Source organism: Brachyistius frenatus, unplaced genomic scaffold (assembly GCF_029030835.1).
Source record: "Brachyistius frenatus isolate BFR_SWC_R1_liver_20210118 unplaced genomic scaffold, ASM2903083v1 Contig_11, whole genome shotgun sequence".
NCBI lineage: Eukaryota > Metazoa > Chordata > Actinopteri > Embiotocidae > Brachyistius > Brachyistius frenatus.
The window spans coordinates 5,407,032-5,434,723 of record NW_027210610.1 but is presented as its reverse complement, the minus strand read 5'-3'; the positions used below and the strand labels follow the sequence as shown (position 1 = coordinate 5,434,723).

The 27,692-nt window shown below is 39.9% G+C and overlaps 3 protein-coding genes across 4 annotated transcripts; 2 read left to right on the top strand and 1 right to left on the bottom strand.

Moving 5' to 3' along the window:
• The first annotated feature begins 11 nt into the window (after positions 1–11).
• casp7 (caspase 7, apoptosis-related cysteine peptidase) lies at positions 12–9,162 on the top strand. The gene is made up of 7 exons (XM_069691726.1): positions 12–93; positions 270–385; positions 4,078–4,229; positions 4,324–4,452; positions 5,584–5,759; positions 6,196–6,334; positions 6,512–9,162. Exons 2-7 carry the CDS (start codon positions 270–272, stop codon positions 6,736–6,738), a joined length of 939 nt encoding a protein of 312 aa, XP_069547827.1. The 5' UTR covers positions 12–93; the 3' UTR covers positions 6,739–9,162.
• On the bottom strand, positions 9,156–13,622 carry LOC138617062 (pyrin). Its single transcript, XM_069691725.1, has 6 exons — positions 13,561–13,622; positions 13,323–13,418; positions 11,625–11,852; positions 11,484–11,512; positions 10,920–11,062; positions 9,156–10,752 (listed from the first exon to the last, which is right to left on the bottom strand). Exons 1-6 carry the CDS (start codon positions 13,594–13,596, stop codon positions 10,175–10,177), a joined length of 1,110 nt encoding a protein of 369 aa, XP_069547826.1. The 5' UTR covers positions 13,597–13,622; the 3' UTR covers positions 9,156–10,174.
• Positions 13,623–15,777: 2,155 nt separating this feature from the next.
• Positions 15,778–27,049, top strand: LOC138617061 (pleckstrin homology domain-containing family S member 1-like). 2 transcript variants are annotated; one of them, XR_011310638.1, is made up of 18 exons: positions 15,778–15,821; positions 16,154–16,191; positions 16,525–16,622; positions 16,724–16,842; positions 17,015–17,149; positions 18,044–18,119; positions 18,252–18,281; positions 18,800–18,853; positions 19,542–19,613; positions 19,705–19,782; positions 20,079–20,122; positions 20,280–20,330; positions 20,468–20,593; positions 22,529–22,651; positions 23,805–23,900; positions 24,568–24,703; positions 24,801–24,913; positions 25,574–27,049. XR_011310638.1 is itself a non-coding variant. In XM_069691724.1 (17 exons), exons 2-17 carry the CDS (start codon positions 16,167–16,169, stop codon positions 24,852–24,854), a joined length of 1,317 nt encoding a protein of 438 aa, XP_069547825.1. In that variant the 5' UTR covers positions 15,778–15,821; positions 16,154–16,166; the 3' UTR covers positions 24,855–27,049. The 2 variants fall into 2 exon arrangements, 1 of the variants encoding a protein (XP_069547825.1); XM_069691724.1 differs by having other exon boundaries at positions 24,801–27,049.
• Positions 27,050–27,692: the final 643 nt, after the last annotated feature.

Sequence of the window (27,692 nt, the reverse complement as noted above, 5' to 3'; positions counted from 1 at the left end):
GAACAGAAACTTTGGAGAGGGAAAATCGAATCGGTCAGCTTTTGACCTTGTGTTCAGCGAAACTGATCTGGCACGTTACACGACTGACTGAGTGTAAGTTTATGGGAACTTATCCGTTCCTAAATTAAAACTTGTTTGAACTTTTAGCGAACGAATCTTTTTTTTTTTTTTTTTTTGATACGCTAATCAGACACTCAGCTAGCATGTTTTTATTTACCGACGCAACAAGATAAATGTGTGTGTGTGTTTTGTTTTTGTTTTGACTGCAGATGGCTGGAGAACCTGCTGAGCCCACAGAACTTGGTGGTGAAGTTGAGGAAGGGAAGCTGGGAGACGTCACAGACGCCAAACCTGACCGCAGAGGGAGATTTCTACTGTTTGGGAGGTGACGTCCGGTTCAGTGTGTCAGAGGATCAAAACTCATATAGTCAGGGCCATGAGAGACTTAATTCACTGCAACCATATATATATATATACTATACATATATCTATACAGATCTATATCTATATAGATCTATATCGATAGATATATATATCGATCTAGATCTATATATAGATCTAGATCTATATCGATATATATCTATATAGTTACATATATAACTATATAGATATATATATATAGATCTATATAGTTATATATATAACTATATATGTTTTACGGTTTCACTTTCATTATTATTCACTCCATGCCTGACCCCGACTGGGTTATTTTTAATATGGAAGTTATAGCAGAGGAAGATCGGGGTAATTTGATTTATTTTGGTTGTGGATATTTCGCTGGCGGTTCTTGCCATCTCTTGTAATTGTTTTGTGTTGCATTGAGAAGGCTGTACACAATCTGCAATCCGGTTCCTCTTTCATCAAAATGAGGTTTTTCTACTTCTCGTTTACAGGCGCATTAGTGTCCCAGTTTTGAGCAAAGCAAACCGAGAGCAGTGCAGTGATGTGCACCTGAGTTACACACATTTTTTTTTTGTTTTTTTGTGTGACTGCTGGTCAGTTGTGTCTTAATTTCTCACCATCTCAGCCATTATGACCTTTAGCAGCAGAGAGTATAAAGAAACCTGGATCAGCTGTTGATATTCCGCAGTGTCCTGCTTTTCATTGGGGTTGTCCAATTTGCATTGTTTTTTGGCTTTCCGAGATAAGATCTTATCTAGGTTTCTAAAGTTTACAACGTATAATGAGGATACTCCAAAAAAAAAAAAAAAAAAAAATCCAATCATAACCAACTAATGCGCATTGTTCTGTTTCAGCCTTTCCTTCAGTCTTAGCAACCTTCTTTTGTTGCAGGTTTAATGTGCAAGCACTTTGTGGTTTGTCCTTTTGTTTTTTGGTCCTGTTCCAGCGCAGTTCTCCGCAGTTCAGACGAGAAATGAACTATGCTTTCTTTTAAAAGTAAATTGACAGATATTTCAAATATGATCATTGCACACGATCTCAAATAACAGTTGTTAAACTGTTGCTGATGCCGCCACCAAATATGATAGATGCTCACAAAAACACAGTTTGAACATTTATTCATGGCGTCCTTACAATGTGAAAAAGATCAAACACAACTGCGCTCTTTCGGTAAGAGCCTCTATAGTTTGCATGAAGGTGGCTGTGGTTTTCTGAAGTAATCCAACCTTTAAAAAAAAAAAAAAAGAAGAAATATACACCCTTGGTTTGACATAGCGACCCAGTTTTGAATTTCCTAATTAGTGTAATGGGGAAAGGAGCCTGAAAACAATCTTAAAACTCAATTCTGGAACTGGGGTCAGTTCTCAAGTGGCAGCTCAAAATTAGGATGTACTACAGCACAGTCTATAATCATGGATGTGTGAATTCATAATATTTTAGAGTGGGCCCTTTTACAGTGTCTTGTGTCTGATTGTGTTGCGTTAAGTGTAATCTCTGTATCTCAGACTGACATGAGGGACAGTTTATTCCAGTGTCACTCACAAGGTGGCACTATGAACCTTTATAGTGGAGGAACATAAGGCAACTAAGTTTCTTCCAGACACTGGTAATCAAACAAAAAGTCTGTGTCCTCTGTCTGGCATTTTTATTATTAGCCCAAAATGCCAGAATACCACTGGATTTAAAAAAATAAAAATAAAATAATAATAAATAAAAAAAATTAAGACATAAAACAGAATATCAGATTTTAAATTCTTCACAAATAAAATGACTTTGGCTAAATGCCAAAAAGGCTAAACTTTTTAAAGCAAAAACTTAGCATAGAATATGAAGAAAATGATCATACATTTAATGATTATCCAATGAATGCTTATGCTTCTGTGGTATGTCTTTATTGCCACTTGGACATTGCTACATAAGCAAGAAAATCTTAAGATTTAACTGATAAGACCTTATCTATACTTGAGACTGTCTTTTTCATTGGAAGAAGGCATGACCAACCAATAAGTCAAGGTGTTAGCTGTAGTATCATAAAGAGGAAAATGATTTATCTTTATCTTTATTTGCTGAACTTATTGGATTTTGGTTAAATCTAGCATTTTACCAAGACAGAAATGATTTACATTTAATCATTAATTGTTTGTAGTATGTTTAAGTGTTCAGCAAAGTGGTCATTTTCTCGGGTTTTAATTTTTTTTTTTTTTGGAATTAGTTGTACGCCTTCGTGTGCGTTTATCTCAGAAGTTTAGCCAATTAGGCCCTCACGGTGTGTACGTCGGTACAGGTGGATTCTGTGCCCGTCAGCAGAGGAGCAACTTGTTGCCCTGTCTGACCTCAGCAGGCAGCGAGGCACAGGGCCCTTGTGTGAATAGGCCTTTAGAAAGCACTGGTGTAGTGGCGAGGCTGCTGACTCAGTGGGCTGACAGTGCGCCGCCCCCGTCCTCAGCACCTGATGGCCCAGTCAGGTCTCCATCCATTACAGAGAGCATGTCAGTATCCTAGCACACAACCAAAAATTAAGCCACCAGGTCTGGAGAAACCAACTTTTTTTTTGGTGGAAAAAAAAAAAAGAACCAAGACAAAACCAACTCATTTCAGATGCAGAGTGGCGTAGCGCTTAATGACGAACCCAGGTAAGACACATGCAACGGCCTCAGATTCCTCTTGACTGTCCTCCTTCTGTACCTGCTCCTCTTTCTGCCATACCCAGCCCACAGCAAAACAGAGTTGCAGCTCTTTGCCCACCCTCATGCAATTGTTTGGTACAGCATGTTGGCACAGTTTGGGGGAGGGAGGGGGGGGGGGGCTCAAAAAGTTCTAGATCACTTGTTTATTAGAGTAAGGCCGGGCTGCCTGTGAGTGTATGTGCATGAGACTGTAGGTGTGCATTGCTGTGTATTGTTCCAGTGCTTGAGTAACCTGATGACTAGGCTCTTCTGGAACAAGCCTGGATTCTGTGAGCCCCCAACGGGCCACGATTGGCTTAGCTATCTGTATACATCTGTTAAAGAATGGAAATATGGCAGGTGCGTGAGAATTGCCACTCATTGAAGATTTGCTCTCGCTCAATCTACATTGATGTGCTTATGATTTTGTTTATGTCCACGCTAAGCTAAAATGTTCTATTTTCTTCTTTAACCCGACGGTGGATTACTGCGACCAAATTTAGCCGTGACATTAATGCCTTATTTGAAAATGTATGTAGTCTTTGGTTTCTGAGTAAGTGGTTCAGATTGTTTTCACTTCCCTATGTTTTACTTGTAGTCTGGGTTTTTTTGTATTGGAAGACATTTACTTATGCCAAATAACAGTTTTGTGTGGAAACCTTTCGACCTTGCAGAGTAATGTTCCAATGTACGGTAGGAGTCAGCTTTATGGACGTTTTATCTGAGCTTACGGACCTAATTGAAGATGACCAAAAAATGTTCTGACTTATCCTGAAAGAGGTTCAGTTTTTTTTTTTTTTATTATTATTCAAAAGCCCGTGTATGTGTTATTTCTATGTTCATGATTTTTTGTTATTATTTCTTTTTCCGTTTCCACACAAGTAGCAGTCTCTCAAAGGACCAGCTGAGCTTAAAAATGTTATTTATTAAAGGTCAAAACTAAATCATTTCTAAACTATACTACAACAGAAGTAGTAACTTTCCACGATATTCTTTTTCGCTCTGCTAGTAAGAAGAATAAGGATGGCCAGACGCGGGAGCAGGACTACTCTTCTGAAAGCCATTACAGAATTGTTTCACCAACATTCCAGTATAAGATGAGCCACCAGCGAGTGGGAAAGTGCATCATCATCAACAACAAAAACTTTGATGAAAACACGGGTACGGCAGACTTCAAACACATCGTACGCCCGAGTTGATTTTGTTCAGTGTTATTGCATAGAAAGTGTGTATCCTAATTCGACTGTCTCGACAGGGATGAATGTACGAAATGGCACCGACCGGGACGCAGGCGAGCTGTTCAAATGCTTCAAGAGCTTGGGCTTCGACGTCTTCATCTACAATGATCAGACGTGTGAGAAGATGGAGCGTCTTCTCAGAGAGGGTGAGTAGTGCCGTCCGCTGTCGCTTCATGTCGGGTCTTTCACACTTTCTTTCACGTTAAAATACCATTAAAAAAACCTTTCTGGAGGGGGGTGGAGGAGGGGTTCTTTCGTAGTGGGAAACAAAGTCAAGTTTCTTGGCTCCTACACTTATTTAAGCGTTTAGGACCCTAAAAATGTCTTTTGAATTTTGAACATAATGACAGTGAGGTTACAGCAGTTGGAACAGCATCCAAACATGTTTCATGAGAGTCTTTCAATTTAATGTTATTTTAAGCCCACATTTGCAAGCAAGTTGTTCGAGTGTAGTTAAAAGAAGCGTTATCAGCTCTACCAAGTCCACTTGTTGTTGTTTTTTATGCATACTGGTGTCCAGTAAGTGGCCGCGTCACCAACATGCACAAGTTCACAATAATAATGTCTGTTTCTCAAAACCACCCAGTGAGACAGCAGGTGTCTCCAGTATAACAGTAACTGAATAAATGTGTCACTGATCAGAGTATTTGCAGGTTCACAGGCCAGGTTTTCATGACAGGTCATAAAAGCATTTGACCCTCTCAGGTCACATGCTCTTATGATATTTTGACTTTCTCCTGCTAACAATATCCGGATAAAGTGTTTAGTAGTTCACAACAAACTTCAAACTCTGACGGACAGGTTGTCCTGACGTTTAATCAGCGCGCTTATGCTCCACTGAGGAAGAGCTTTTTTCATTTTGTTTCCTTTTTAATTGCTGAAAGAGCGTTTTGTCAGTTCCACCCTGTCAACTCTGTAAACACACTATTATTATGGTGTTAATAATTTGTAGCAATTCCCAAAAATGTATAACTGATTAAAATGACAATCATAAAAACAAGTACAGGCCGTGTATCGTGTTTTAACATTACTCCAAGGAAACGATCTAGATGGCGGATATTTTAAAAAGTAACTCCCGATGATTCTCTGTTCCTTAAAACTACGTTCATAGTGCAGTTGTGACCTCAATTTCTTCAAGGATCCTAAAGGAAGACTAAAATGTTCACGTCAATAAACTCCCGCCCACTAAAATGACTTGAGTTCAAATTTGGAGAGGTTTGATGGGGCCTGAGCCGAGCTAAGAGTTCAGTGTTTGTCTGTGTGTGTGTACGGGTCAGCCTCGGCGGAAGACCATAGTGACAGCTCGTGTTTCGCCTGTATCCTGCTAAGCCACGGCGAGGAGGGCATGATCTACGGCACCGACGGAGCCATGGCCATTAAGACCATGACCTCGCTGTTCAGAGGGGACATGTGCAAAAGCTTAGTCGGAAAGCCAAAACTCTTCTTCATCCAGGTAGGCAGTTCGGATGACTTTCATGTGTATATGATGGTGTGTGAAAAAAAAAAAAAAAAAAAATCTGTTTTTGTAACGTTGTAGATTTGTGTTATAGTTCTTTCATATTGAAATACCATTAAAAAAAATAAAAAAAAAAAAAACTTTTCACACGGTGCCTTCATAGTGGAAGTTATAGATTTGTGTTACCTTTTTGCCACTCTTGATCCTAATGGGTAACTTAGTACCTTAGTAAAATAATTCAAACCTTTTGACTGTAACTGTCCACATTATGAAATGGTTTTCGGCAGCTTCCCGCTGACACATGATAGTTGTTGTTTAAAAAGGTGCTCATCCCAGCTTTTTAAAAACAGTTAATTTTGAATTGCTTCACCAGGTCATCGTTGAGAAAGCTACTCAGGATCACAATGAAATGTCATTTCATTTACTTCACCAGGCTTGTCGGGGTTCCGAATTTGATGACGGTATACAGACAGATTCGGGTCCACCAAACGATACCCTGGAGACAGATGCTAATCCAAGACATAAGATCCCTGTAGAGGCAGATTTCCTCTTTGCCTACTCCACTGTGCCAGGTAAACCACAGTTTTTAATTTGAAGTCTCATTTTAATCTTTATTTATATTGCAAGATAAATGAATGCTTTAAGTGAAAGCATTTGGGGTAGATGTAATTTACCTGTGTAGTCTGTATCGGTGCATAGACACATACTAAAGAGCCTAGTGTCACTGCTGACTCATGGGGATTTTCCAGGTTATTACTCATGGAGGAACCCGGGGCGTGGCTCCTGGTTCGTCCAGGCACTGTGCAACGTCCTCAACGAGTTTGGCAAGCAGCTGGAGATAATGCAGATTCTGACACGGGTCAATTACATGGTGGCCACCAGCTTTGAGTCCTGGTCTGAAGACCCCCGCTTCAGTGAGAAGAAGCAGATTCCCTGCGTGGTCTCTATGCTGACGAAAGAACTGTACTTTAACTGACCGCCCGCTTCACTAACTGCACTGTGCAACACTACAGACTGACTGAACGACTGACTCGACTTGACTGTTTCAGGTGCTGACTAAGCAGTCAAAGCCTTCAGGGATGATTCAGGCCCGGCAGGACACTGCACATCCAGAGCACAGATGACGTTCTGCATGTGCAGTTGGGCCCGAAAACACAACGGCACTCTGTAAAAAAAGAAAAAAGAAAAAAAATTACAGTGGCACTCCGCGTTCATGTGTTGATGGTGGAACTTCTTCCTCTTCTTCAGGTTCTTCCACTTCTTTGGAATAATGGCGTCACATTTGATCTGATCTTTGTCAACAGGCGTTGTGAAATATCCATGTTATTCTACCAACCTGCAAAATATGCTGCCAGTTTTTGTGGGTTTGGGGAACCATATCTGAATATGTGTCTCTCCATTTTCTAGCATTCTCAGTAGGTGTTGAAAGGGAGTGTACTTGAAGAGCAAGCAAGGATATGTTGTCGCATTCATTGCCTGGAATTGGCATGAAAGAAATTGACATTTGGTCTTAGAGTTGCCAGAAAGAAACCATGAAATGCTCCACTGACTGTACTCATTATTCGACAGTAAAATAAATTAGAAACCAGGTGATAGTCAAATGGTTGAAAATCTTTAATGAACTATGAACCTAAATTAAGCCTCTTTTAGGATAAAATCTCCATTAGGAAACTGAAAGTGTGATTACAAAGCCTCGGATTGTTGTAGTGGAGATTATAAATGTACCTTCATTACAGACTGTGCAATGAAATTTTAAAGGGAGGAAAAGCCCCTGGAAAATGGATTAGATCATTTCCAGCTATCCGTGTTTCAACGTTTTCAGCTGTCAATTGTCCAGAAAAAAGAGAGACAAAAGAGAAAGACAACACTCCTCTGAGCAGAAACATGTAATGATGTTCTTGCCAAAGGCTTCAGTGTCTCAGCTTTCCTAGCGAGTTTAAGTTGGTAGCAGCATGCTGACATCCTCAGGTTATTGAATGTCCCATAAAGTGGGTAAATGTCATGTTAAACAATTACATATATGTAGTGGCTAGGAAGGTGGGATCTTTTGCTGTGTATTGATTAGTTCTATGAGATTTGGGTTCATGTGCATACTATATAGTCCACCTGCATAAACGCAAGGATCATTTGCAATATTGCTGGCATGCTCAGCGTGATATTGAAGACTTCACTTGCTTGTTGTTTAAGCACAAATAAGTGAACCTAATGTAATTGCATATGATTAGAAGTATGCACTTCTCTATTAGTCAGGATCCAACAAATCAGTTTTATGAATTTCCCTTTTTTTTTTTTTTTTTAATCTTTAGACATTCCTTTTAATATTGTCACTAAGTGGTAAAATACATGCTGTGTATTTTTTTACACCATACAGACAACTTAAAACTAACATAAATTTGGGAAATATCATATTGTAAAGCCGGACTGGAGCCCAAAGCACAAATGCCACATCATTTTACTGTATATTAGTGTTGTACATTGTGTTAACATACACACTGTAGTTTACAGGAATCAAGCAGTGTCTTAGAACAATCAAATCATACAAAAATTGATTTTATGTCTAATTTTTGAGCACTTAGTGCACTTTGCCAAGTTTTGAAATGCAATATTAATTTACGAAACAAATGATGAATTTAAAAATATGTTTTGATATATAAATGGCATCTGCTGATGGTTATTACAATTTACACAAAGTTTGTTTCTGCAACTACACTGTTATTGTCCCAAAGTCTGTCAATCACAGAGGCAGCTATTACTGGCAGTGACAAGTCTGAACATACACAATCCACATGTCCACAATATGTACTCTCACTGTTTCTGCTATGTTTTTACATTATTCACATGGTGCCATGTGTCAGTAACTTATAGGGGGAAAGTTCAGCTATAGCTTTCATTTATTATTCTCATGCTTTCCCCTTTCCATGCTTTGTAATTTTTTTTTATCAGTCATTTTTAATTATTTTAATAACATTTATACAATTTATTCAGTATAGGTGCCAGGAGTGTGATCAATACTGGCATTCCCGATTCTTGTCAGTGCAGCCACAACTCTTGAATCCTCTCGACACATGGCTCTCTGATCAGTGATGTGGTGCCCGACCTGTGCTGAAAGGAGTGTTTGCTCCACTTGTTTTGGAATGGAATTGAAGGAGGGAAAAAGAACAAATATATTTTCAAGGGTACAATTTTTTTTAAATGCTTTCCCGTGTTAGATGCTGTTGTCCTCAGGAATATATTTGAAAAGATTTGGATAAATAAATGGATGAATTTCATAGAAAGTATAATCTGGCCCAATTTTCTTTTTTTAATTTGGGGCTATACTTTGTTTAAATAACTTCAAAACAGAAGAATGCTTATGTAAACATTTTTTGTTGTATTAAACATAAAGAATTTTATTGTGTAATTAAGTGTGTGTCATTTTTCTTGCACATTTGTAAACAGATCACATTGAAAAGCTGAATTTTACACCATGCTTGACAGAAGCGCACTCCAATACGGAAGACACGAAGAAATTTAGTTTTTTTTTTTTTTTTAAATGTTTATACAAATTAAATAAGTTCTCAACTCAAAGTTCGGTTTAAATTTCAGAAATTCATGCTTTAAAAGGAGACAAACTCTTTTTGCTTTCTAATTACATTTGAACTGACGGTGGTGAAGTTTTGTCTCCCCCTTCTGCCAGGGAGAGAAACTACAAAAACACTCAACACATGCTTATATCATAGGCTCAGCCTACTTTTTTTTAAATTTTATTTTTTTACTGTTGTAGCATTAAAATGGTGAATAAATGTTATTTATTGCATGCTTAGTACGCATTCATCCAGGCAGCGCAGGAATGTCTCACCGGACATCAGTTTTAAAAAAAACTGAAATATAGAGATTTCCTTGGCAGTGAGAGGGTTAATCATCCATCCATCCATCCATTATCTATACCCGCTTTAACATTTCTCTTATTGTCAACAAATCCCAAAGAAGGCTAAAACTAACAATGAATTGATCTGACAAGTATGTGTGTGTAGCCCATGTCAGATATAACTTATTAATCTGAGCAAAGTGCCACACGGTGACATTGTTGACAGTTGACAGTCATACATACAGTAAACTGACCTGCTGCCACAAATACCAGAGCACCAACTACGTAGTCCCCAACACATGCACTCCATACTTACGTTCGAGGAAACATTTTTAATAACAACAAAATGTCCAGCTTTGCTACATTCTGATGTAGCTCCAAAACCCACGTTAGTTTTGGTGTATCCGTTATTAAGTCTGAATGACCGCTACGCAACAGCGTGATCTAAAATTAAAGATTCCTTGAAGCAAATTTAGATCTGCCTGACGCGCACGGTATCCAGAGCTGAGACTTGTGTCACGGGGTCAAGAATGCCAGATCAGGCGGCTGACGCGCTGCCCCGTCCTCAGAGAACAGGAGCCGATCGGGAAGCGTCACAAATTTGGAGAGACTTCCAGTTTGTGCCTTCGTTGTCATGGCCGGGACACATGGCTTGAAGTAGAGTGTCGGTGAAGGTCCCAGCGCAGAAACAGTGGAGGGGCGTCATGGTATCAGCTCCCAGGAAGCACACCAAACCCCCGGGGAAGCTGCAGTACACCCCGATACGAGTGAACTGTCTTCCCGCCAGCAAAGGCAGGTCGTGCCGGACACCACCGTGCCACGCGGCGTAGCCTCCATTAAAGTATTCCACGCACCAAGACTCTTTTCCTCGGCCCAGCCAGCAGTCCTCCTCGCAGCCGCTGCGTGGGATGCTGGGGTAGGTGACCCCCAGCTCCCAGTAGGTTTTCCCGCTCACCTCCACCTCCCAGTACTGGCGGCCTTTGCTGAAGCCCCGCTGGCTGACTACATTCAGAGTGGTGTCAAAGCGGAAGGGAGTCTCCGGCACGTTCTGCCAGGTGTCTGTGTACGTCACGGAGTCACCTTTGGGGGAGATGATCAGTTTGGGGTGGGCAGTGTCAGCATCAAGGACAGCATCTGCAGCATCTGTGAAAGACAAAGCACATCAGTGTGCTGATATTTTTGCCATGTTCTCCCCCACAAGGTCACGACTGAGACGAGCACTTGACATGTCCTACTTGACGGTAACTGTAACCTTTGACACACTGTGGCTCTCTCTCTTATTGTCTCCGTGTCTTTTTGTTTGAACTCACAGCTCTGAAACAGTTTCTTGGTGACAGGGACCTGGGATCTGATGAACACCAGCAGATTAACGGTAAGACTCAGCAGTTGTTCATTCTTGAACTCATCCATCTGAATCAAGTCGGGGTCAGTCAGTTTCAGTGTCTCAGAAATTCTGATCCAGAACAAAAGAAGGATTAGTCCTCTCACAGATCTCCAAACAACAAGGAAGAGTTGAGGCTTAGTTTGTCAGTTTAGCTACTCGTTGAGTTATGGAACAATAGTACATCAATAAATACATGTTGGAATGCAAATATAAAAAGACAAGCATGATAACTGTGCTACAAACACCGCTTCAAATTTTATACTTAAGTCAGAAAAAAAAGAGTTTGTGTTTTGAGCATGATCACATTTGATCTAAAAAGTGTCTATCAAAGATAATTGATTTGCTGCATGTTAAAAGAGGAATGTTTGATTTTTGTAGCTACTGATCCAGTATAGTCATAGCATCAATTCGTGCCTGTACTCTACCAGTTCATACAGTTTCATGCAAAAAGGTTTAATAACAAGGTTATTTCTGAAAAATATCATCATACCTTTTTTCTGTTTCTGCATTCTGTAGAAGCTATAAAACAGAATATATAATTCGTACATTTTTATGAAATTAAGAGAATATCTTCAAGCATGCATTTAAATTGTACATGTCCTGTGAGCTGGTATCATAACTTTGTGTTTACCTGAATGTCACTGTCTTGTGTTTTCACATCTGCACCAATGTTGGCCAGTTCCTGGTCCAGTTCCTGAGTGAGGTTGTAACAGTCCTCCATCTTCTCCTCCACCAGCTTCCCTGTGGCCTGGAGCTCTGTGTCCAGCTGGGTCAGAGTGATCCGAAGGTCCTCGTCCAGCACCCGCCTCATGTCCTCATGCTTCTTCCTGATTTTCTCCTTCACTGCATTGGTCTTTTTCTGAAGTGAAAGCACCATGAGAGGTAAGAATGTGAATTATATCATATATATATATATTTTTTTTTTAAATTAAGAACAAAGGTATTTACAATGTCTTGAGCAACAAACAGTCAAACAATAAGTTGTTCACGCCTTTTTCGGGGATGCCAGTTTGTCTGTTGTCCCGGGAATAGGAGGAAGGGGCATGTTTTGTCCAAAACCAGAAAAATATTACATTTATTATCATATTTAACAAAGAAAAACTCAGAGGATAAACAATGAATTATTAAGATAGTGGCAGATAAATCTTTCTGCTGCAAGACTAACTGAGTAATTCACAAATCTTTTCATCTCTTATGCACAGCATGTTAGAGAGGCCCAAAAGCGACAATCAAAGTATCTATTAAACAACACACAGGATGCAGTAAACAGAAATATGCTACTTTTATGTAAAACCAGAATTACTGCCTCGTGGTTGTGCTCCTCCGCCAACCAGTCAAGTTGTAGTCTCCATAATATCTGTCAGGACTCCATGATATTTGTAGGGAAGACTTTGAAGTAATCCTTGTATGTGTTCACATGCTTGGCCAGTAAAGATGATTCTGAAAGAACACAATTTTCTAAAACATGGATGCTTCAAACACATCTGCGGTCAGAGAACAGGAAATCTAAGCAATCACCAACATTTCAAGGTGAAATATCGTCACAACCTCTCCTTCTGTACCAGAGTTATGGTGCTGACTAATGGCCAGAGAAGTGTTTTTGAACATTTTAAACTCACAGTGAAGTCGACCTTCGATTAGCATATGATATCACGAGTTGCGACCATAAATGTGTTTTATGAGGGCACTGTGACCTTTGACCTTTAGCCACCAAAATCTTATCAGCGATTCCTTCAACCAAATTTAATTCAAAGACGCTCCCTCAAGGTGTTCCTGAAATATCCCATTCACAAACGGGCGGGTGAACAACCTGCCAGCACGGAGGTATCAAAATCACTAACTTGTTTTCTTTCAGGTGAATGAGCTGCAGGAGCACAAGGACATGTTCCTCTATGTTAGCTTTAATCAATAATGCGAGCCACTGAAGAGGACGGAAACAAGTGTAAACATGATTTTATAAATCAGGCCATGCAATGTGATTCTAGGAATATGACGGTGGTCCTTGAGATGTTTTGGGACACAGTGTTCTCAGACAGTGAAAGTCACTGAACCACATGAATCAAGATAGCTGTTTGTTGATTTAAAATGACCAAAATGTAACTCTTCTCACAAACCTTTATTTAATTAAACTATTGATCAAAGTCATCAGTTTCCACCATGTGCTGCCAGCCTGTATGATTTTGCAGGGGGCTAGCTGTTAGCCTGCAGACCGGCAGTGACAAAACCTAAAAACCATGAACTGATGTCAGATGTCAGCAAGCAATTTGTCTTGCATTGTAATTCTGCTGGAAACCAAACACATGAAAGTCAAACAGTATCATAGACTTACTGTTATCGCCACCTGCTTAGCTGCAAGTGTCTTCATCCTGTAGGTGATGACAGATCTTTGTCTCTGCAAATATTTCTCATGTTTCAGAAGAATTTCCTTTAAAACAAACACAGGCCGAAAACATAAAACAATAAATAGGAATGCAGGTAACCAAGAAATAATAATTAAAAAAAAAAAAAAAAGGCAGAATGCGGTGAGTCAACAGTGTCATTGAAATTTCTTCTTCTTCTCTTCTTACGTCATTTGTGGCCTTCCCACCGACCTTAGTATTCATTTTCTGTCCAAAAGTGCAGATTAAACTCCACTAACCAGTGACAGCCCACCCACACGGGCTTTTTATAAGCCTGTCACAGAGGTGAAGACTTTGTCATCAGGGAGGGGGAGAACAGGGTGAATATCAGCCACCCACTGTCCTGGTGCTCTTCCAAGCATGTGCCTTGTTTTATTTATTATAGACCGTAAATCTAAATTTTGAAAACACGCAAAAGGTCTCAGGCAGAGAAAGGACAACACATGGGCAAATTGTCTGACTAGTGGAGGATTTACAGTATTTCATGTCCTACTAAACATGAAGCCCATAAGAAAGCTATAAATACTAGCCTGACACTGACCTTGATGTGTGTGTGTGTGTGTGTGTGTGTGTGTGTGTGTGTGTGTGTGTGTGTGTGTGTGTGTGTGTGTGTGTGTGTGTGTGTGTGTGTGTGTGTGTGTGTGTGTGTGTGTTCTCGTGACCCACATGCACATTTGAAGGAGTTTGTGACGTTTTCGAGACCTGGGTGGTACTTTAAAGCTCACAGACAACCCATATATGGCAATTTTTCATAGTATCAAGTGCATGTGAGTGTCTGTTGTGTCCTCACCCTGAGAAAGTTAAATCAGTCTAGCTGATGCCTATTTAGCACCAGACAAGATGCTCCAACTTGAACTGCAGTCTGAAAACAAACTGCTGATGTGTGTCACCACACCAAACTCCAATTGAAAATCAGATACATTTAAAGAAACAGTTTTTCTTCATGTTTACTAACTTCCAAGTTTACTTCATCAACTCCTCATTTACGCCTTGGTTTACGTTCCCATTTCCTGATTTAGGTAGAAAGAAACAAGTAAAACAAGTAGTAAATAGGGAAACAGAAAGTTAACCCCTAAATATATGGGTGACTATGAGGGAAATGGAAGTAAACCACGAAACGACAAGGAAAGGAAACAAGGAAACGGAACAGGGTAACAAGGAAAGGAAAGGAAACTAGGAAATAAGGAAACAAAACAAAGAGACAAGGAAAGGAAAATAGGAAGTGAAACAATGATACAAGGACATGAAATAATGGAAACAAGGAAATGACATAAGGAAACAAGGATAGGAGGCTGGCATGAGTCTGTCAGACAAAGCCCAGCCAGAGTCACTGGAGCTGGAGGAGAAGGAAGAAGAGAGCAGGCTGGATGGAACTCCATCCAGCTCTCCTTTTCCTCTCTTCCCGGGCTCCAGCCACTCTGACTGGGCTTTCTCCGACAGCTACTAGGGTCCTGGCTGGAGCTCCAGCCAGCCTGCGCTCTTTTTTCCTCTCCCCGGGCTCCAGACACTCTGGCTGGGCTCTCTCTCTAGCAGCCTGCGGGGCTCTGGCTGGGTGTGACGGAGCTCCATCCAGCCTGCTCTCCTTTGATTTCTTCTTCACAGGGTCCTGTCCTGGGGCTCTCTCTGTCTGGGTCTTTTCAAAGTGCCAGAGTGCCTGAAATTTTTTCAAAGTGACAACATTGCTCCATTCCTCTGGAGCTCCATCTGGGCTTTCTGCTCCCTCTACTAGAGTTCTACCTGGGTTTTCTGCTCCTTCTCCTAGGGCACCTGGGCTTTTTCACCCTGCCTCTACAGCTCCATTGGGCTTCCTGCTCCTTCCTCTGGAGCTCTGCCTGGGCTTTCTGCTCCTTCCACCAGGGCTCCACCTGGTCTTTCTCCTCCTGCTACTGGAGCTCCGACCCTCAAGGAACGAAACAAACAAAATGAAACAAGGAAACGAAACAAGGAAAGGACATAAGGTTGTGCCTCATTTCCTTTCCTTGTTTCTTTGTGTCCTTTCATTGTCTCCTTTCATTGTTTTCCGCTGTTATCTGTTTTGACGTTTTTATAACATATAAAGGAGATGTCGCAGTAATTGTTTTATGCCAAGAATGATACACTTGTTATCCATCTGTTTTAGTTCAGCCATGACAATCTCTTGGAGTTGTGACATATTAGCCTGTTGTGTTATTTCTTATAATGTCAAAAATAAAAAAGAGTGAATATGTTCCCATTTTTTTCAGGGGATATAAGGTCCCAAAAGAACTCAGCCTCGCATTCTAACAACAGAGCAGTCAGACATTAAGGAAGATTGAACCGAGGAACCAGAAACTCCAGTTTCTATCTTGCTGCTGTTTTCCTGACACTAAACACAACCAGCTTCCTCGTGTGGCAACATTTGGTGCTCAAGAGAGCGAGGTGAGCAGAATCTCTGAACAGCTGCTCCGCTGGTAAGAATATTATGATTTGTTTTATTGGAATTTCCCTAATTGTTTATCTGTGATGTGACACAGAATTGAAAGTGTATCCACCAGCAAGTGTGTATCAAATTGTGTTTTAATGTTATTATTATTATTATTAAAAGGGTCTTTACATGCTTATTATTTGATTAACAATAAGTCTGAGGATTATTTTTGCAGCGTTAAAATTCCTGCACCTGTAACTTAACACGGCTTTTGTTTGGGAATGAGTCTATTTTTAAACCAACATTGTTTAAAAGGTTAAAACTATGTTTATGCTGTTTTGAAGCGACACAGACTGATAGATGTCTATTTTCTTTTAGATGTGGTGTCACGATGCCTAAAACCCAGAAGAGTACAGGTAGTGTATCACATCTGGAAAATCGGATTTATGGTTTGATTTTTGGTGCTTGTGGGTATTTACTGGTATCTTAATACTGTGTACGGTGTGTCAGAAAACCTGTTTATTAACAGCTGATCTCATCAAGACACACTCGTTGATAGTTTTAAGGGGAATTTCATCAATCAAGCCTTTTTTCCGACTAAGTTACTTTCCATTCTTGATTACATGTCTAGTCTCCACCATAAATACTTTGCTGGGTTTCCCAATAAACAATAACGTGCAAATAAAGTTGTAGATTTCTGTAAATAAGAACAAGGATCACGAAACAATAGGCTTTTCTTTTTTCCTCAGGCATTAATGCGGTGTTCTACAAACTAGCCTCAGATGCGACTGAAATAAGATCTGGATACCTGCATAAATCTCCTCCCCTAAGCCGGTTCAGCACAGAGGTAAAAGATGTAGCCTAATGGGTGCAATGTATGAAATCTCTTTGTAGGTTTTGTTTTTATTACTACATACCATTATTTATTTGATCATGTTTCACTTGCAGAAATCATGGAAGAAGCGTTTTTTTGTCCTGTTCAAAATCAGTGAGCAGGACCATCAGCTCATGTACTTCAAGAGCCCAGAAGAAAAGGACAAGCCACTCGGAGTCATCAACCTGTCCCAGTATGTTCTCTTTTAAGAGTCACCTCTAACTATACAAATCATTTGCAATATATACCGATATTTTCTTCCCAATACATCAAAACCATGAATTATTTAATGACTAATCTGATGCATTGATGCAAAGAATATAAATGACACGATGCAACGTCTGTCTACTGTATTCCTCCATCAGTATCTCAGTGTTGCGTGTGAGCCCTCAAGATCACCAGAAATGGGGATGGATCCAGAAGAACTTAAAATGCTCCCCCTCCTGTGTGCTCTACATCCGGGCCAATGGCCGGGACTACTTCCTCGTCGGGGAGAGCTGGTCAGTCTCGTGGTTTTTACAGGCTGAGATTGAATTTATAAATCCATTGCTAACTTTCATGAATTTTACCACACTGTACCATAAAAGCTCCAGACATACCAGACTCAGTCTGTTCATGTCTACTCTACACAGGAACTTTGATAGCTGTGCCTAAGGAGTGATTGGTGTTGTGTTTACTGACTGTTGGAGTAAAGAAGGCTTGGATGAGCACCCAGCAACCCTAAAACCTAATCAAAAATCTCAATTCAAGGCTCCTCATCAGTCCTCTAAAATTTCATCAGTGCATTTTTCAAAATACAGTTTAATCACTTCAAGTGGCCCGAGCCGCCATTGTGTGTGTGAATGGCTGAATGGGAGGTAAATTATAAAGGATTTTTTTTTTTTTTTAGAGCACCAAGGTAAAAAGGTGCTCAATAAGTTTACACCATAATAGCCATATTAATTCTATATATGTTTTTAAAAAGAGATTGGTTTTAAATGTATTTTTCATTAATGTGCAGGAAACGGTTCCAATTTAAAAAAAAAAAAAAAAAAAAAAAAAAAAAGATAGCATCAATCTGAAAGTCAGACCATGGTTGAAAGAAAATTCAGGCAACAGACTAGTCCCCCTCTCAGGGCCCTCGCTGACACTTTCACAGCACCTCATAAAACACTTCCACCTGCCCTGCACACCATTTACTATTTTGGGAGTTCAAACAATCAAAGAGAAATTATGAAGCTGCTTTCCCCTTTGTTGTCTATTACCTGATAATGGCTTTGCTCGCACTAAATCACTGCTTAATGTTACTGTTTCCTCTTTATATTTGATTTTGGTATTGAATTTTAATTAAATGTGGACACCATAATTGGTGGAGTCTAAAACTGACCTTTTTAAGTGCCTTCTTTCTGTTCTAGCGAGGAAGTGGATGGCTGGTTCTCTGTCCTGTTTGACGCACTGGAAATCCGGCCACATAAATTTCTCAGTTCAGAGGTACATTTACGTCTTACTTCTTGATCATGTTTTGCAACAGCTTGTGAGGAGAAAGCATCGCCCTCATTGCAGCCACGATGTTTACTTACCAAAGTCACTGTCATTGATAATAATGATTTGAACCTCCTATAGGACATGTCTCATGGGCAGAATATGATTGAGGTAAATGTTTAAAGTCTATTCCATTTTTCTTAGCTGCTGAACACCAACTATATTTAAGGAAAAGTTTGACATTCGGGGAAATGTGCTAGGCTCTAATCAAAGGAGCAAAACTTGTCTATTATCTGTTCAAGTATTTTTTTGGTTCAGAGAAAGCAGCAGAGGCTGCAGCAAGTAAATACTCCAGGCTAATCCCCTGCAAATCAGTAATTTGTTGCCTTATCTTTGAATGGAGCCATGCCAGCTGTTTCTTCCTGTTTCCAGTCTTTGTGCCAAGCGAAGCACACTAATTAAGCGTGATCCAATAAGTTGCTTTCTCCTTCTTTCACTGACTCTCAAAGTCCAGAATTTGTATTTTAATATGACTTTATTTCCTGTTACTGAGCTCTTCCTTCATTCTCACTAGATTTGATGCTTGGTCGAAATCCACTCAGTTGTCCCCTGGAAAATCCAACAAGCAACCACCAACTAGTTTTGTTTATCATCAGTTACCTGAAATATATTTCTTCCTGTTTAACCAGGTTATTTCATACCCTCTTATGCGGAAACAGACTTCCGTGGATCTGCTTCAAACGGTTGGTCAACAATACTGCAACTAAAGCGCTGCATGAATTTGGCAAATCTTTTATGAATGCATGAATCCTGTCAATCGTTTGTTCTTTGTCGAGTGATTCCTTTTGTGCAGGGAAAGACACACTGTGTGTGAAACGAGAGTATATCCTCACTTTTTTCTCTCCAAATTTATTTCTCAAGCATGAACAGATTCCCATGTTAGTGCTGTTGTTGCCATCTCCTCTTTATTTCAGTACGTCTTGTGTTTTGGTTAATGTGGGTTTTTTTTCAGCCAAATTCAAATCGTACTTCAACACAACTCTATGCCAAGTATAGAAAACACGTGAGCAACAGTATGGAGTTACCGTTTTTTTTTTTTCTTTTCTTTTCTGTTTCAGGATTTTAATGTGTGTCTATTCAGTACAGTGTCAGAATTTTAGAACGATAAATCGTCCTCTCCCACCCAACATCTCAAATAGTGTTTCACTGGATACTGGATCACCGTTAGATCACATCTTCTAATAGATTTTTCTTAACAAGAAAAGTAGAACCTGTCAGGGACAGTAACATGAATAAGCAACACATACACTGCACATTTTCTTTAGGATTTTTTTTTACTTTTCTACAAAGAAAACTTTATGTTATCATAATAATGTAAACAGTCATTACATAGGTATTTTAATGTGTTTTTTTTGTGTTTTTTTTCGTCAGCCGACACTGAAAATTCGGTCATTATCTGATCCATCCTCAAACGCTTTGGATAATGACACTGAAGAACCAAAGGTGCAACATCTAAACTTTTACAGAACTCATTACAGAACTGGACGCGCCTCTTGTTTTTACGGTGTCGTTTTGCTTTCTGATTGGCTGGCAGGATGAAGCGTATTCCAAAAGACGTGCATCTGAGCCTGTGAATATATACGACTATCCGATCGCTTTTGCAAGAAAAACAGTAAGGCCACAAGTAACAATACTATACTTCAGCCTACTATACTTTTGTTTCCAGTTTGTGATGATTTGTTTTGTCTTAAAAATATCAGAAAATAGACAGAAATTGTGCTCTCCCAGAGTCCCAAGTGGACATCATGAAACGTTTTGACCAACAGTCCAAAATCAAAAGCTATTCAGTTTACTCTCATACATGACAAAGTAAAGCTTCAACTCTTTATTTTTGTACTTACGTGCTACAGTAACTAAGAATATGACTAATTTTCCCCATTTGTTTGTCTTCCAAATGTCATGAATTAGGTCGTGGAAAATGGTGCAGTGTATGGCGAAAGCATGGAGTCACCGTGAGTGTTAATTGTTGTTTCTCTTTGTCCCGGAACAAAAACACATTCCATCCACCCACACTTTATTGAACTGACGCACGTCTTAACGGCGGCCTTTTGTGCTGCAGTATTTAATGTTGTTTGTTTGACCGCTGATTTGAATATTTATCTCTTGCAGATATGAAATGATGACGAAGGTCAAATGTGATGAACAAGCCGCTCAGGCAACGTAAGTTGTAGACTTATAGTCATCGATGGCCGAAATAATAAACAAACAAACAAACAAAATCGTGTTTACAAATAGTGATAAATAATTGCTGATTATTATTGAAAATGAAAGCGGATCATTATCCTGAATGCTTTCAGGGACCGTGAAGTTGAGGAGGTTAACGGGGGCACCCTGATGAGGTCCGTCACTCAAGTCTTTAACAAAATGAAGACCCAGATTTCCCCGCTGCCCCCATTTGCTGAGGAGACGGAAGCTGAAGGCAGGTAGGTCTCAGATAAATCGCAGTGTGGTCGTTTCCTTTTGTGACTGTGCTGTGTTTATGTCTCACGTTTCCTTTTGTCACTGGTGTCGGTACTCTTTGTGCAGCTCTTTGTGACGTGTTTGTTCGGTGCCCTTGATACCAAAAACAGCTGACTCATCAGAGGTAATTAGAAAGCCGCCATTTCAGAGCCTGTTTAGCAACTCTTGTGCTGGACTTGGTGAAACATATCTTTTCACCTCATCAAAGAGGCTGCGAAACCTGGTTATCTTTGCAGATTTGTATACAGCTGAGCCATTAACGTGTGTGTTGAGATGCAGATTTTGGATAACGGCCTTGTATAAGCTTTACATCTTCAACATGTTGTTTGTCATGCTGTTTATTGTGGCTTGCTTGTGTGCTGTGATGCTAATCCAAATAAAAAGATCAAATAATTTAGATAATCGATCAAACTAAATATTTCTTGTTGACTCAATGTTTGCCCCCCTGCCCGTTTATGTTGTTTCTAAATTTAAAAAAAAGATCGGCTCAACCATAAATCGGAAAGTTTAATTTAAATGAACAAACTAATCATGTGCAGCATTTTACGTGGGGAAGAAAACAAACATTGTTTTTCTTTTCTCTTTGAACTGTATTAACTATTTGAAAGTGATACAGTGTAACTTTCTCTAAAACAGCAGACACTTTGGCGGCAAGTGGTAAAACTCACCATAATAATATCTAACATCTGCCTGCATGAGCTAAAAGTAGCCACCGAAAGTCCTAATGCGTATGACTCAACTTTTCATTTAGAAAAGGAACAAAGGGCTTGTTATCCCTTAACTTATGTTGGCTTGCATAAGTGCATTTTAAAAACAAACAGCACATGGTTTCATAACCTCATCAAATTCAGTTCATTGCATGGAAGCTTGAATAAGGTCTGCCAACAGGAAACAAAATACATTTTCTGTCTGATTGAGTTGACTCTCCCCGAAACTAATCTCCATGCAGCGAGGCTGTGAGGCCCTTGCAATACTAACAAGTGTTCAGCAAGTGTTTAAATCTCACTTTGAGTCTGTGCGGCATGTCAGACCTTCTGTTTCCCAAGGAGAGCAGAGTTTACCCAATCGATTTCACCTTGGTGTTTACGAGGCCGTTGTGTTTATCACCAATACCACCGAGTATAAGTAGTTCTCGCCTGTTCCTTCTATCCGGTGCCATCATCTCCTGCAGCTCTTTGCTTTACTAATTTGATACGATAACAAACTGTGTAATAATTGTGCAGGACACACTGATTTCTGGCCAAGTGTGGTCGACCGCTGTGCCGCCACACGAAACGAACATCGTCTCTACTCCATTTTGGCATATGGGTCGAAGGACTCCTCTCTAAAGTGCCTCTTAATTAGAATTCCTCCACAGTGATTTGGGAATTATTTGCTTCTCCCATGCTGCTTTTATGAACTGTTTAAAGAAATCTCAAGACATCTGATCCTCTTTTTGTGTAACTGAAAGAAACTTATTTTGTTTTTTGGCATGTACAATATTCTCCATGAACCATTTCTTCTACTTTTATTGCTGTTATTTGATGTCATAAGAGCAAATGAGAGCAAATTTTGTCCATCCCGGGCCTGTAGTACAATGCGAGAATCGTATTGTAACATGTATGTAACATGTTGCAACATGTATGTTATCTGCCTGTGAGTCAACCCCACCAAATCCACATTCAGATGGTTTTCTTCCTCTGTATCATTGTGTAGCTTTAGATTGTGTACTCAGCATAAAGCGTTGCGTGATACATGACAGCCTCTTTGTAATTTATTCCCTCGGTCTCTCCAAGCTGTCTCCTGGTCTTTTGTTAGACATCAACCAGAAATATACCAGTGATTCTTATCTGAATGTAACTGAGACATGTACCGTGATGTGATGTTATAATCCCTCGTGCTGTTTCTTGGTTTTACAGAGAAGAACAACATCCATCTTCAGATTCCAGCAGCAGCTCCAATGACGACGGTGCCACCTCTCCTGTAGAGATGCTGGAGATACACAATCTGCACACATTGAAAAAAACAAGATCCATGAATAGGTGAGATTATCTAAATTCCTCTGACCCTGAATCAGAAAATAACTACCAACTAGGATGACAAGGCAACTCTACAGCACCATTCAGACACAAGACAATTAAAAGTGATTTACAGGGGCTGGGAAATACATTAAACATAAGATTAAGAATTTTTTTTTTTAATTGCATTGGAGAGAAAATATAAACAAGGCAGTTCAAAGTGCTTAATGGAGGCATAAAACTACAAGACACTAATATTGTGGTTGCATATTTAATTTACTGGAAATCAGCAGCCAACAACAAAGTTTAAAGCCCTGATTTAAATGAAAAGACAGTTTTATTCAGGTGTTTAGGTGGCTCATTCCACAGGTGGGGAGCATTTGTTTGTGGCCTTTTTAATTTTAAATATACTGACTGTGCCAGAGACATTTTATTTGATGATCAGCTGAAGCTGCGAGTTATCAGTAGTGGACGGAGACATTCGAACCTCCCACACACACACACACACACACACACACACACACACACACACACACACACACACACACACACACACACACACACACACACACACACACACACACACACACACACACACACACACACACACACACACACACACACACACACACACACACACACACACACACACACACACACACACACACACACACACACACACACACACACACACACACACACACACACACACACACACACACACACACACACACACACACACACACACACACACACACACACACACACACATGTGGCACTGTCTGTGCTATCCATGAAGTCATAGTTACAAAAGTCATCAACACATCTCGGGTGAATCAGTGCCACAGCCTGCGTTGACATGTTGGACTGGCTAGAATGGTTTCTGGAGGTTTATGCATGCATGTGCTTACCGGCCACATCCTGAGAAGAACAAATTAATCCAAACTCTTAAATTGGTCTTGGCTGACCAATTATTTTACCAAAACTATACTAAATGGAAGGTGACACAAACAACATATTTTTTATTAGAAGTGTCATCCCGGTAGAATTTACTCACTTTAAATTCTGTACAAATTAACATGGAGGTGTCAAGATTTCGACGAGATTTCTCTATTGCATTGAAAAATATGTAGGCTCTCAATAAATAAAGCTTTTTTTGTCTTTTATTTTTCTCCAGTCTGCCAACATTTGATCCCGAGGAGAGAGATATTGAGGTGAAGCAGGCCGATTTGAAGAAACACCTCACACTAACAGAAGTGGAGGGAAAGCCAAGGTAGGTTTGTCACAAAAGCAGGACTGCGTAGTTATACAAATAAATAATACATTCTTAAATAGTTGCCCACGTTGGGTTGCTTTGATCCAGGCGTCTGAAAAGGCTAAACTAAAGGAAAAATATCAGATCAAATGCACCACTAATCCATTAATATCCATGAAAAGACAGAAACCGCAGATGTATGTGCAACATTCACTCCTGTCTGTTGTGCAGGTTTGCATTCATCCAATAAATCATAGATTCCCTTTGTCTGAGAAACACCATTGGAAAAGTCTCAATTCTTAAAAAGGCTTAATGTTGCGCTGCAGGAGATGTCTATTCATTTGAAGTGGATGATTCAGACCGACCGGCTGTATTGTGGGGAAGTTTATACATTTGTGCAGAGATTTAGGAACCGTTCTTTGCATTGATTTGTTTGATTACACAAAATCCCTATTTTCAATCCCTGTTAGCCGAAGAACAAACATGCACATGCTTCTGTGGCACAGCACAAACACGTTTGGCTTTATGTTATATTAGACTCATTTAAGCTGTGATAAATTGAGTTGTTATTGTGTTATGTTTTGGGTTCTGTCTGTATAGTGTGTGTCTGCGCTGGTTTTAATAGATGTTTATAAAGAGTCACAGAGTGCATCTGAAAGACGGAACGTGCGTTTGTGTGTCGCAGTGTGGCCGGTTGGACGGGACAGACACAGACGGTGTGTCTGTTCCACAAAGGCGACCAAATCCTGGCAGTGAATGACCTGCACACCGGCAGCGTGGAGGAGTTCAACACGTATATCAACAAGTCACTCAAGGAAAAGGTACATTCGCCAACACCTGAAAACATTATCAGGGTCCATGATTTAGCTGTTTGTAATCACACATGCGCTCCAGGTGAAAAGACTGATCTCTTTTCAGGTGAAAGTGACCATCCTGCGTCTACCTGGACGTCAGCGTCCGCAATCTCAGTGACGGACTCCAAACTGACCATTAGAGATGAGACATTTATTTCTGCGTGTCCGCATGATGAGGTTTGTACCTTGTGTTGACTGCTTTAGACAGATGACAGTATTTTCCCCCCTCGCCTGGCCACTTTTTGTTGATCACTCACTTTATCAGTTTACTTAGTTTAAACGAGCTTAAAATCTAAAATGAAGGATTCAAAATGATTTGAACAATTTTATACATTATATGTAAATAGTATGTTTATTTGTTCGGCGTGAGAGTTTTGTTCTGGGTGTATTGTGTTGGAAACTGTAACTGTAGATAAGATGCTTATTCCCAAAAGTTGCCACGGAAGGAAACAAAGAATGATGTTTTACCGGAACGTATTTCCTTAAAGCGCCTCCATGGTGCCTTGAGTCATGTCATTCCCGCAACACAAGCCCTGGGGCCCTGAGCCAAATCCGTCTGCGAGATCAACTCAAATTGTGTCAGGTTGTGAAGAAATGGTGTAAATATGCAGATGACTGCTATATTTCACCTACTCTGTCTTAAAACAATCGCATTTGTACATTGAAGGTTCTTGTACTCAAAATATGTTACCATTTTAAAGCCACACAAAGAACAACAGAGCCACAGGGAAACTTGTAAAGTCCCTAACTGTTAAAGATTTCTGATAAAGGAGAATGTGACCTGATGGGGATTTCTGTAAGAATGCTCATGTTAGTAACAAGTGTGTCATTGCCCAGAAATGAATTTGCTGTCAGCCCGGTATGTGGAACCAATGAGGAAATTGAAGCCGTGCCCTGCGAAGCTTCTTGAATGCAGGTAACCGGGTAAACACGTTTGTTCAATATCTTTGTTATGTACACTGAGATTTGTAACTTTCCTGTTTCTAGATTTTCTTAGTGACGTAGGAGGTAATGACACAGGTATGTAACGGAGGCAAGATAGTTTACATTTTAATGATACATCTTTTTTATTATCCAAATTGACGTCACTGAAACAGTAAACTAGGATGTAATAACCACAAGTAGTTGTAAATAATTCTAAAAATAAAACCACACATTTGGAGAAAAATCTTTTTCTGCATTATGTTCTGTAAAAGGTTTTTGTATCCAACAAATTGTTACACCAATAACAATATATCTGGCCATCCCTGTACCCTCCAGTGGACTGGTGGGTGTATTACACGATTTGCCATGATATTGGGTGGATCTGTATGATAGTTCTAGTATATTGGTTAGGAACTAGAAGAGTCCTTTTTCTCATTATGTCAAATGACCAGTGTCACTCCCAAGGAAAGGCAACATCAAACAAACACTATGACTAAGGCCTGTTCACTTGAACGGCTACAAATCATTGTCAGTTTTCTATTTTGGTTTTAAATCATGTCCACAAAGGGCAATGGCAAAGCTCGACTTCAAGCTCCTGACATCAAATTACCATATTATCTGAAATTGTTAATATTCAGACAGATCTTTTCCCCACGTCATCGTATGAGCCTGTCTGAGGATAGTGTTTCCAGTTTTAACGGAGCTGTTGGAACAGATACTGGGTTCTGACCAAGAACTTACACAGCGCGTGTATTCTATAAGGCAAATTTTCAACTATGATTGTTCAAGCCGTGCCACATTTTAACGCTCTGTTACAATTGGATGCGTCCTTTGGGGAAGGTAGAGCGAACCTCCGTTGTATTGCGCCCACAAATCTGTGTTATTTGTAAAATGCTTATGCATAAATGTAAATAAAAGAACTGAACTCCAAATGGCCTTTTCCTTGGATAGAGGAGTGATAAACAAGCATGACATAAATTCAGGGGAATTGTAAGAGTAAGCAACAGAATTCAAGTTGAATTACTTAAGTCCACAGAATTGAATTTGAGTTTCTTATCTGAACCAAACTGCAAATTCAAGTTAAGCTTCATCTTGATATTTCAAGAATTAAAGAAGTGAAATGAAGTCAACTGTAGACATTCTGTCAACAAAGCATTTTGACTAGCGTCATAAAACTCCTTATTGGTTCATTGTTATATCTACTAAAGCGTAAAGCGGGAGCCGATGGGCGTCTATTGATAAATGTTGGCAAGGATTTAGTATCGTGCTCAGCAGGGTGGATGCTTGAAGACGCAAGGACACATAGTTAGTTTCCCGTTTCATCTTTCCTCCCTGCAGGCATGCAGAGCAGCGCTTTAAGAATTAATACTTACCCTAACCGACTTAAAAGATTTTTTTTTTTTTTTAAAAAGACGGATATTTCAATATTTATACCATTAGAATTCCAAAGACGTTTATAGAGGCATCCCGTTCCATCCAATGTAGCAATACTTAATACATATACGTACGAGGCGAGAGGTGGAATGAAATACCTCGATAATTTAAAGAAAAGTCATTTCAAAACGGCAATTTTTCTTTTTAATCATTCACATTAGTGTGCCAAAAACGATGGACTCATAAGTGATGGAACCTTACAAGAAGCTGTGGTGTACATAAATATCCCAGGTATCTCTTATGCTCCTTTTATGCAGGGGTTTAATGTAGAAATCAATTTGTAGGATTAAGATTGTGTAAATCACCGGGCGCAATATATGTTGGGAAGCTGCAGTACATCAAACCTATTCATGGTGTCGAGTCTAGATTTGGACATTTTTTCCCAATCTGCTCCCCCACCCCCGAGACTGAACACACACACACACACACACACACACACACACACAGACAGACATTTCGGGCAGATAAGTGGACTTTGTTTGACATGAAAGAAGAAATCTTGCCGTGACTGTGTGAGAAGCCTGTTTCACAGAGAGCCATATCTGAACCACACGTCTCTGCCCTCTCAGAGATAAACTCCTGAAAGATCTGACGGCAC

What these genes read in the sequence shown, in the direction of transcription:
- casp7 (XM_069691726.1), top strand. Translation starts at nt 270, where the DNA reads ATGGCTGGAGAACCTGCTGAGCCCACAGAACTTGGTGGTGAAGTTGAG. An exon ending in GGAGCGTCTTCTCAGAGAGG is followed by an intron (nt 4,453 to 5,583) that starts GTGAGTAGTGCC and finishes TGTACGGGTCAG; the next exon opens with CCTCGGCGGAAGACCATAGT. An exon ending in TGCCTACTCCACTGTGCCAG is followed by an intron (nt 6,335 to 6,511) that starts GTAAACCACAGT and finishes GGGATTTTCCAG; the next exon opens with GTTATTACTCATGGAGGAAC.
- LOC138617062 (XM_069691725.1), bottom strand. Translation starts at nt 13,596, where the DNA reads ATGAATACTAAGGTCGGTGGGAAGGCCACAAATGAC. An exon ending in CTAAGCAGGTGGCGATAACA is followed by an intron (nt 11,853 to 13,322) that starts GTAAGTCTATGA and finishes CTTTCACTTCAG; the next exon opens with AAAAAGACCAATGCAGTGAA. An exon ending in AATGCAGAAACAGAAAAAAG is followed by an intron (nt 11,063 to 11,483) that starts GTATGATGATAT and finishes GTTCTGGATCAG; the next exon opens with AATTTCTGAGACACTGAAAC.
- LOC138617061 (XM_069691724.1), top strand. Translation starts at nt 16,167, where the DNA reads ATGCCTAAAACCCAGAAGAGTACAG. An exon ending in ATGACACTGAAGAACCAAAG is followed by an intron (nt 19,614 to 19,704) that starts GTGCAACATCTA and finishes ATTGGCTGGCAG; the next exon opens with GATGAAGCGTATTCCAAAAG. An exon ending in AAAACAAGATCCATGAATAG is followed by an intron (nt 22,652 to 23,804) that starts GTGAGATTATCT and finishes ATTTTTCTCCAG; the next exon opens with TCTGCCAACATTTGATCCCG.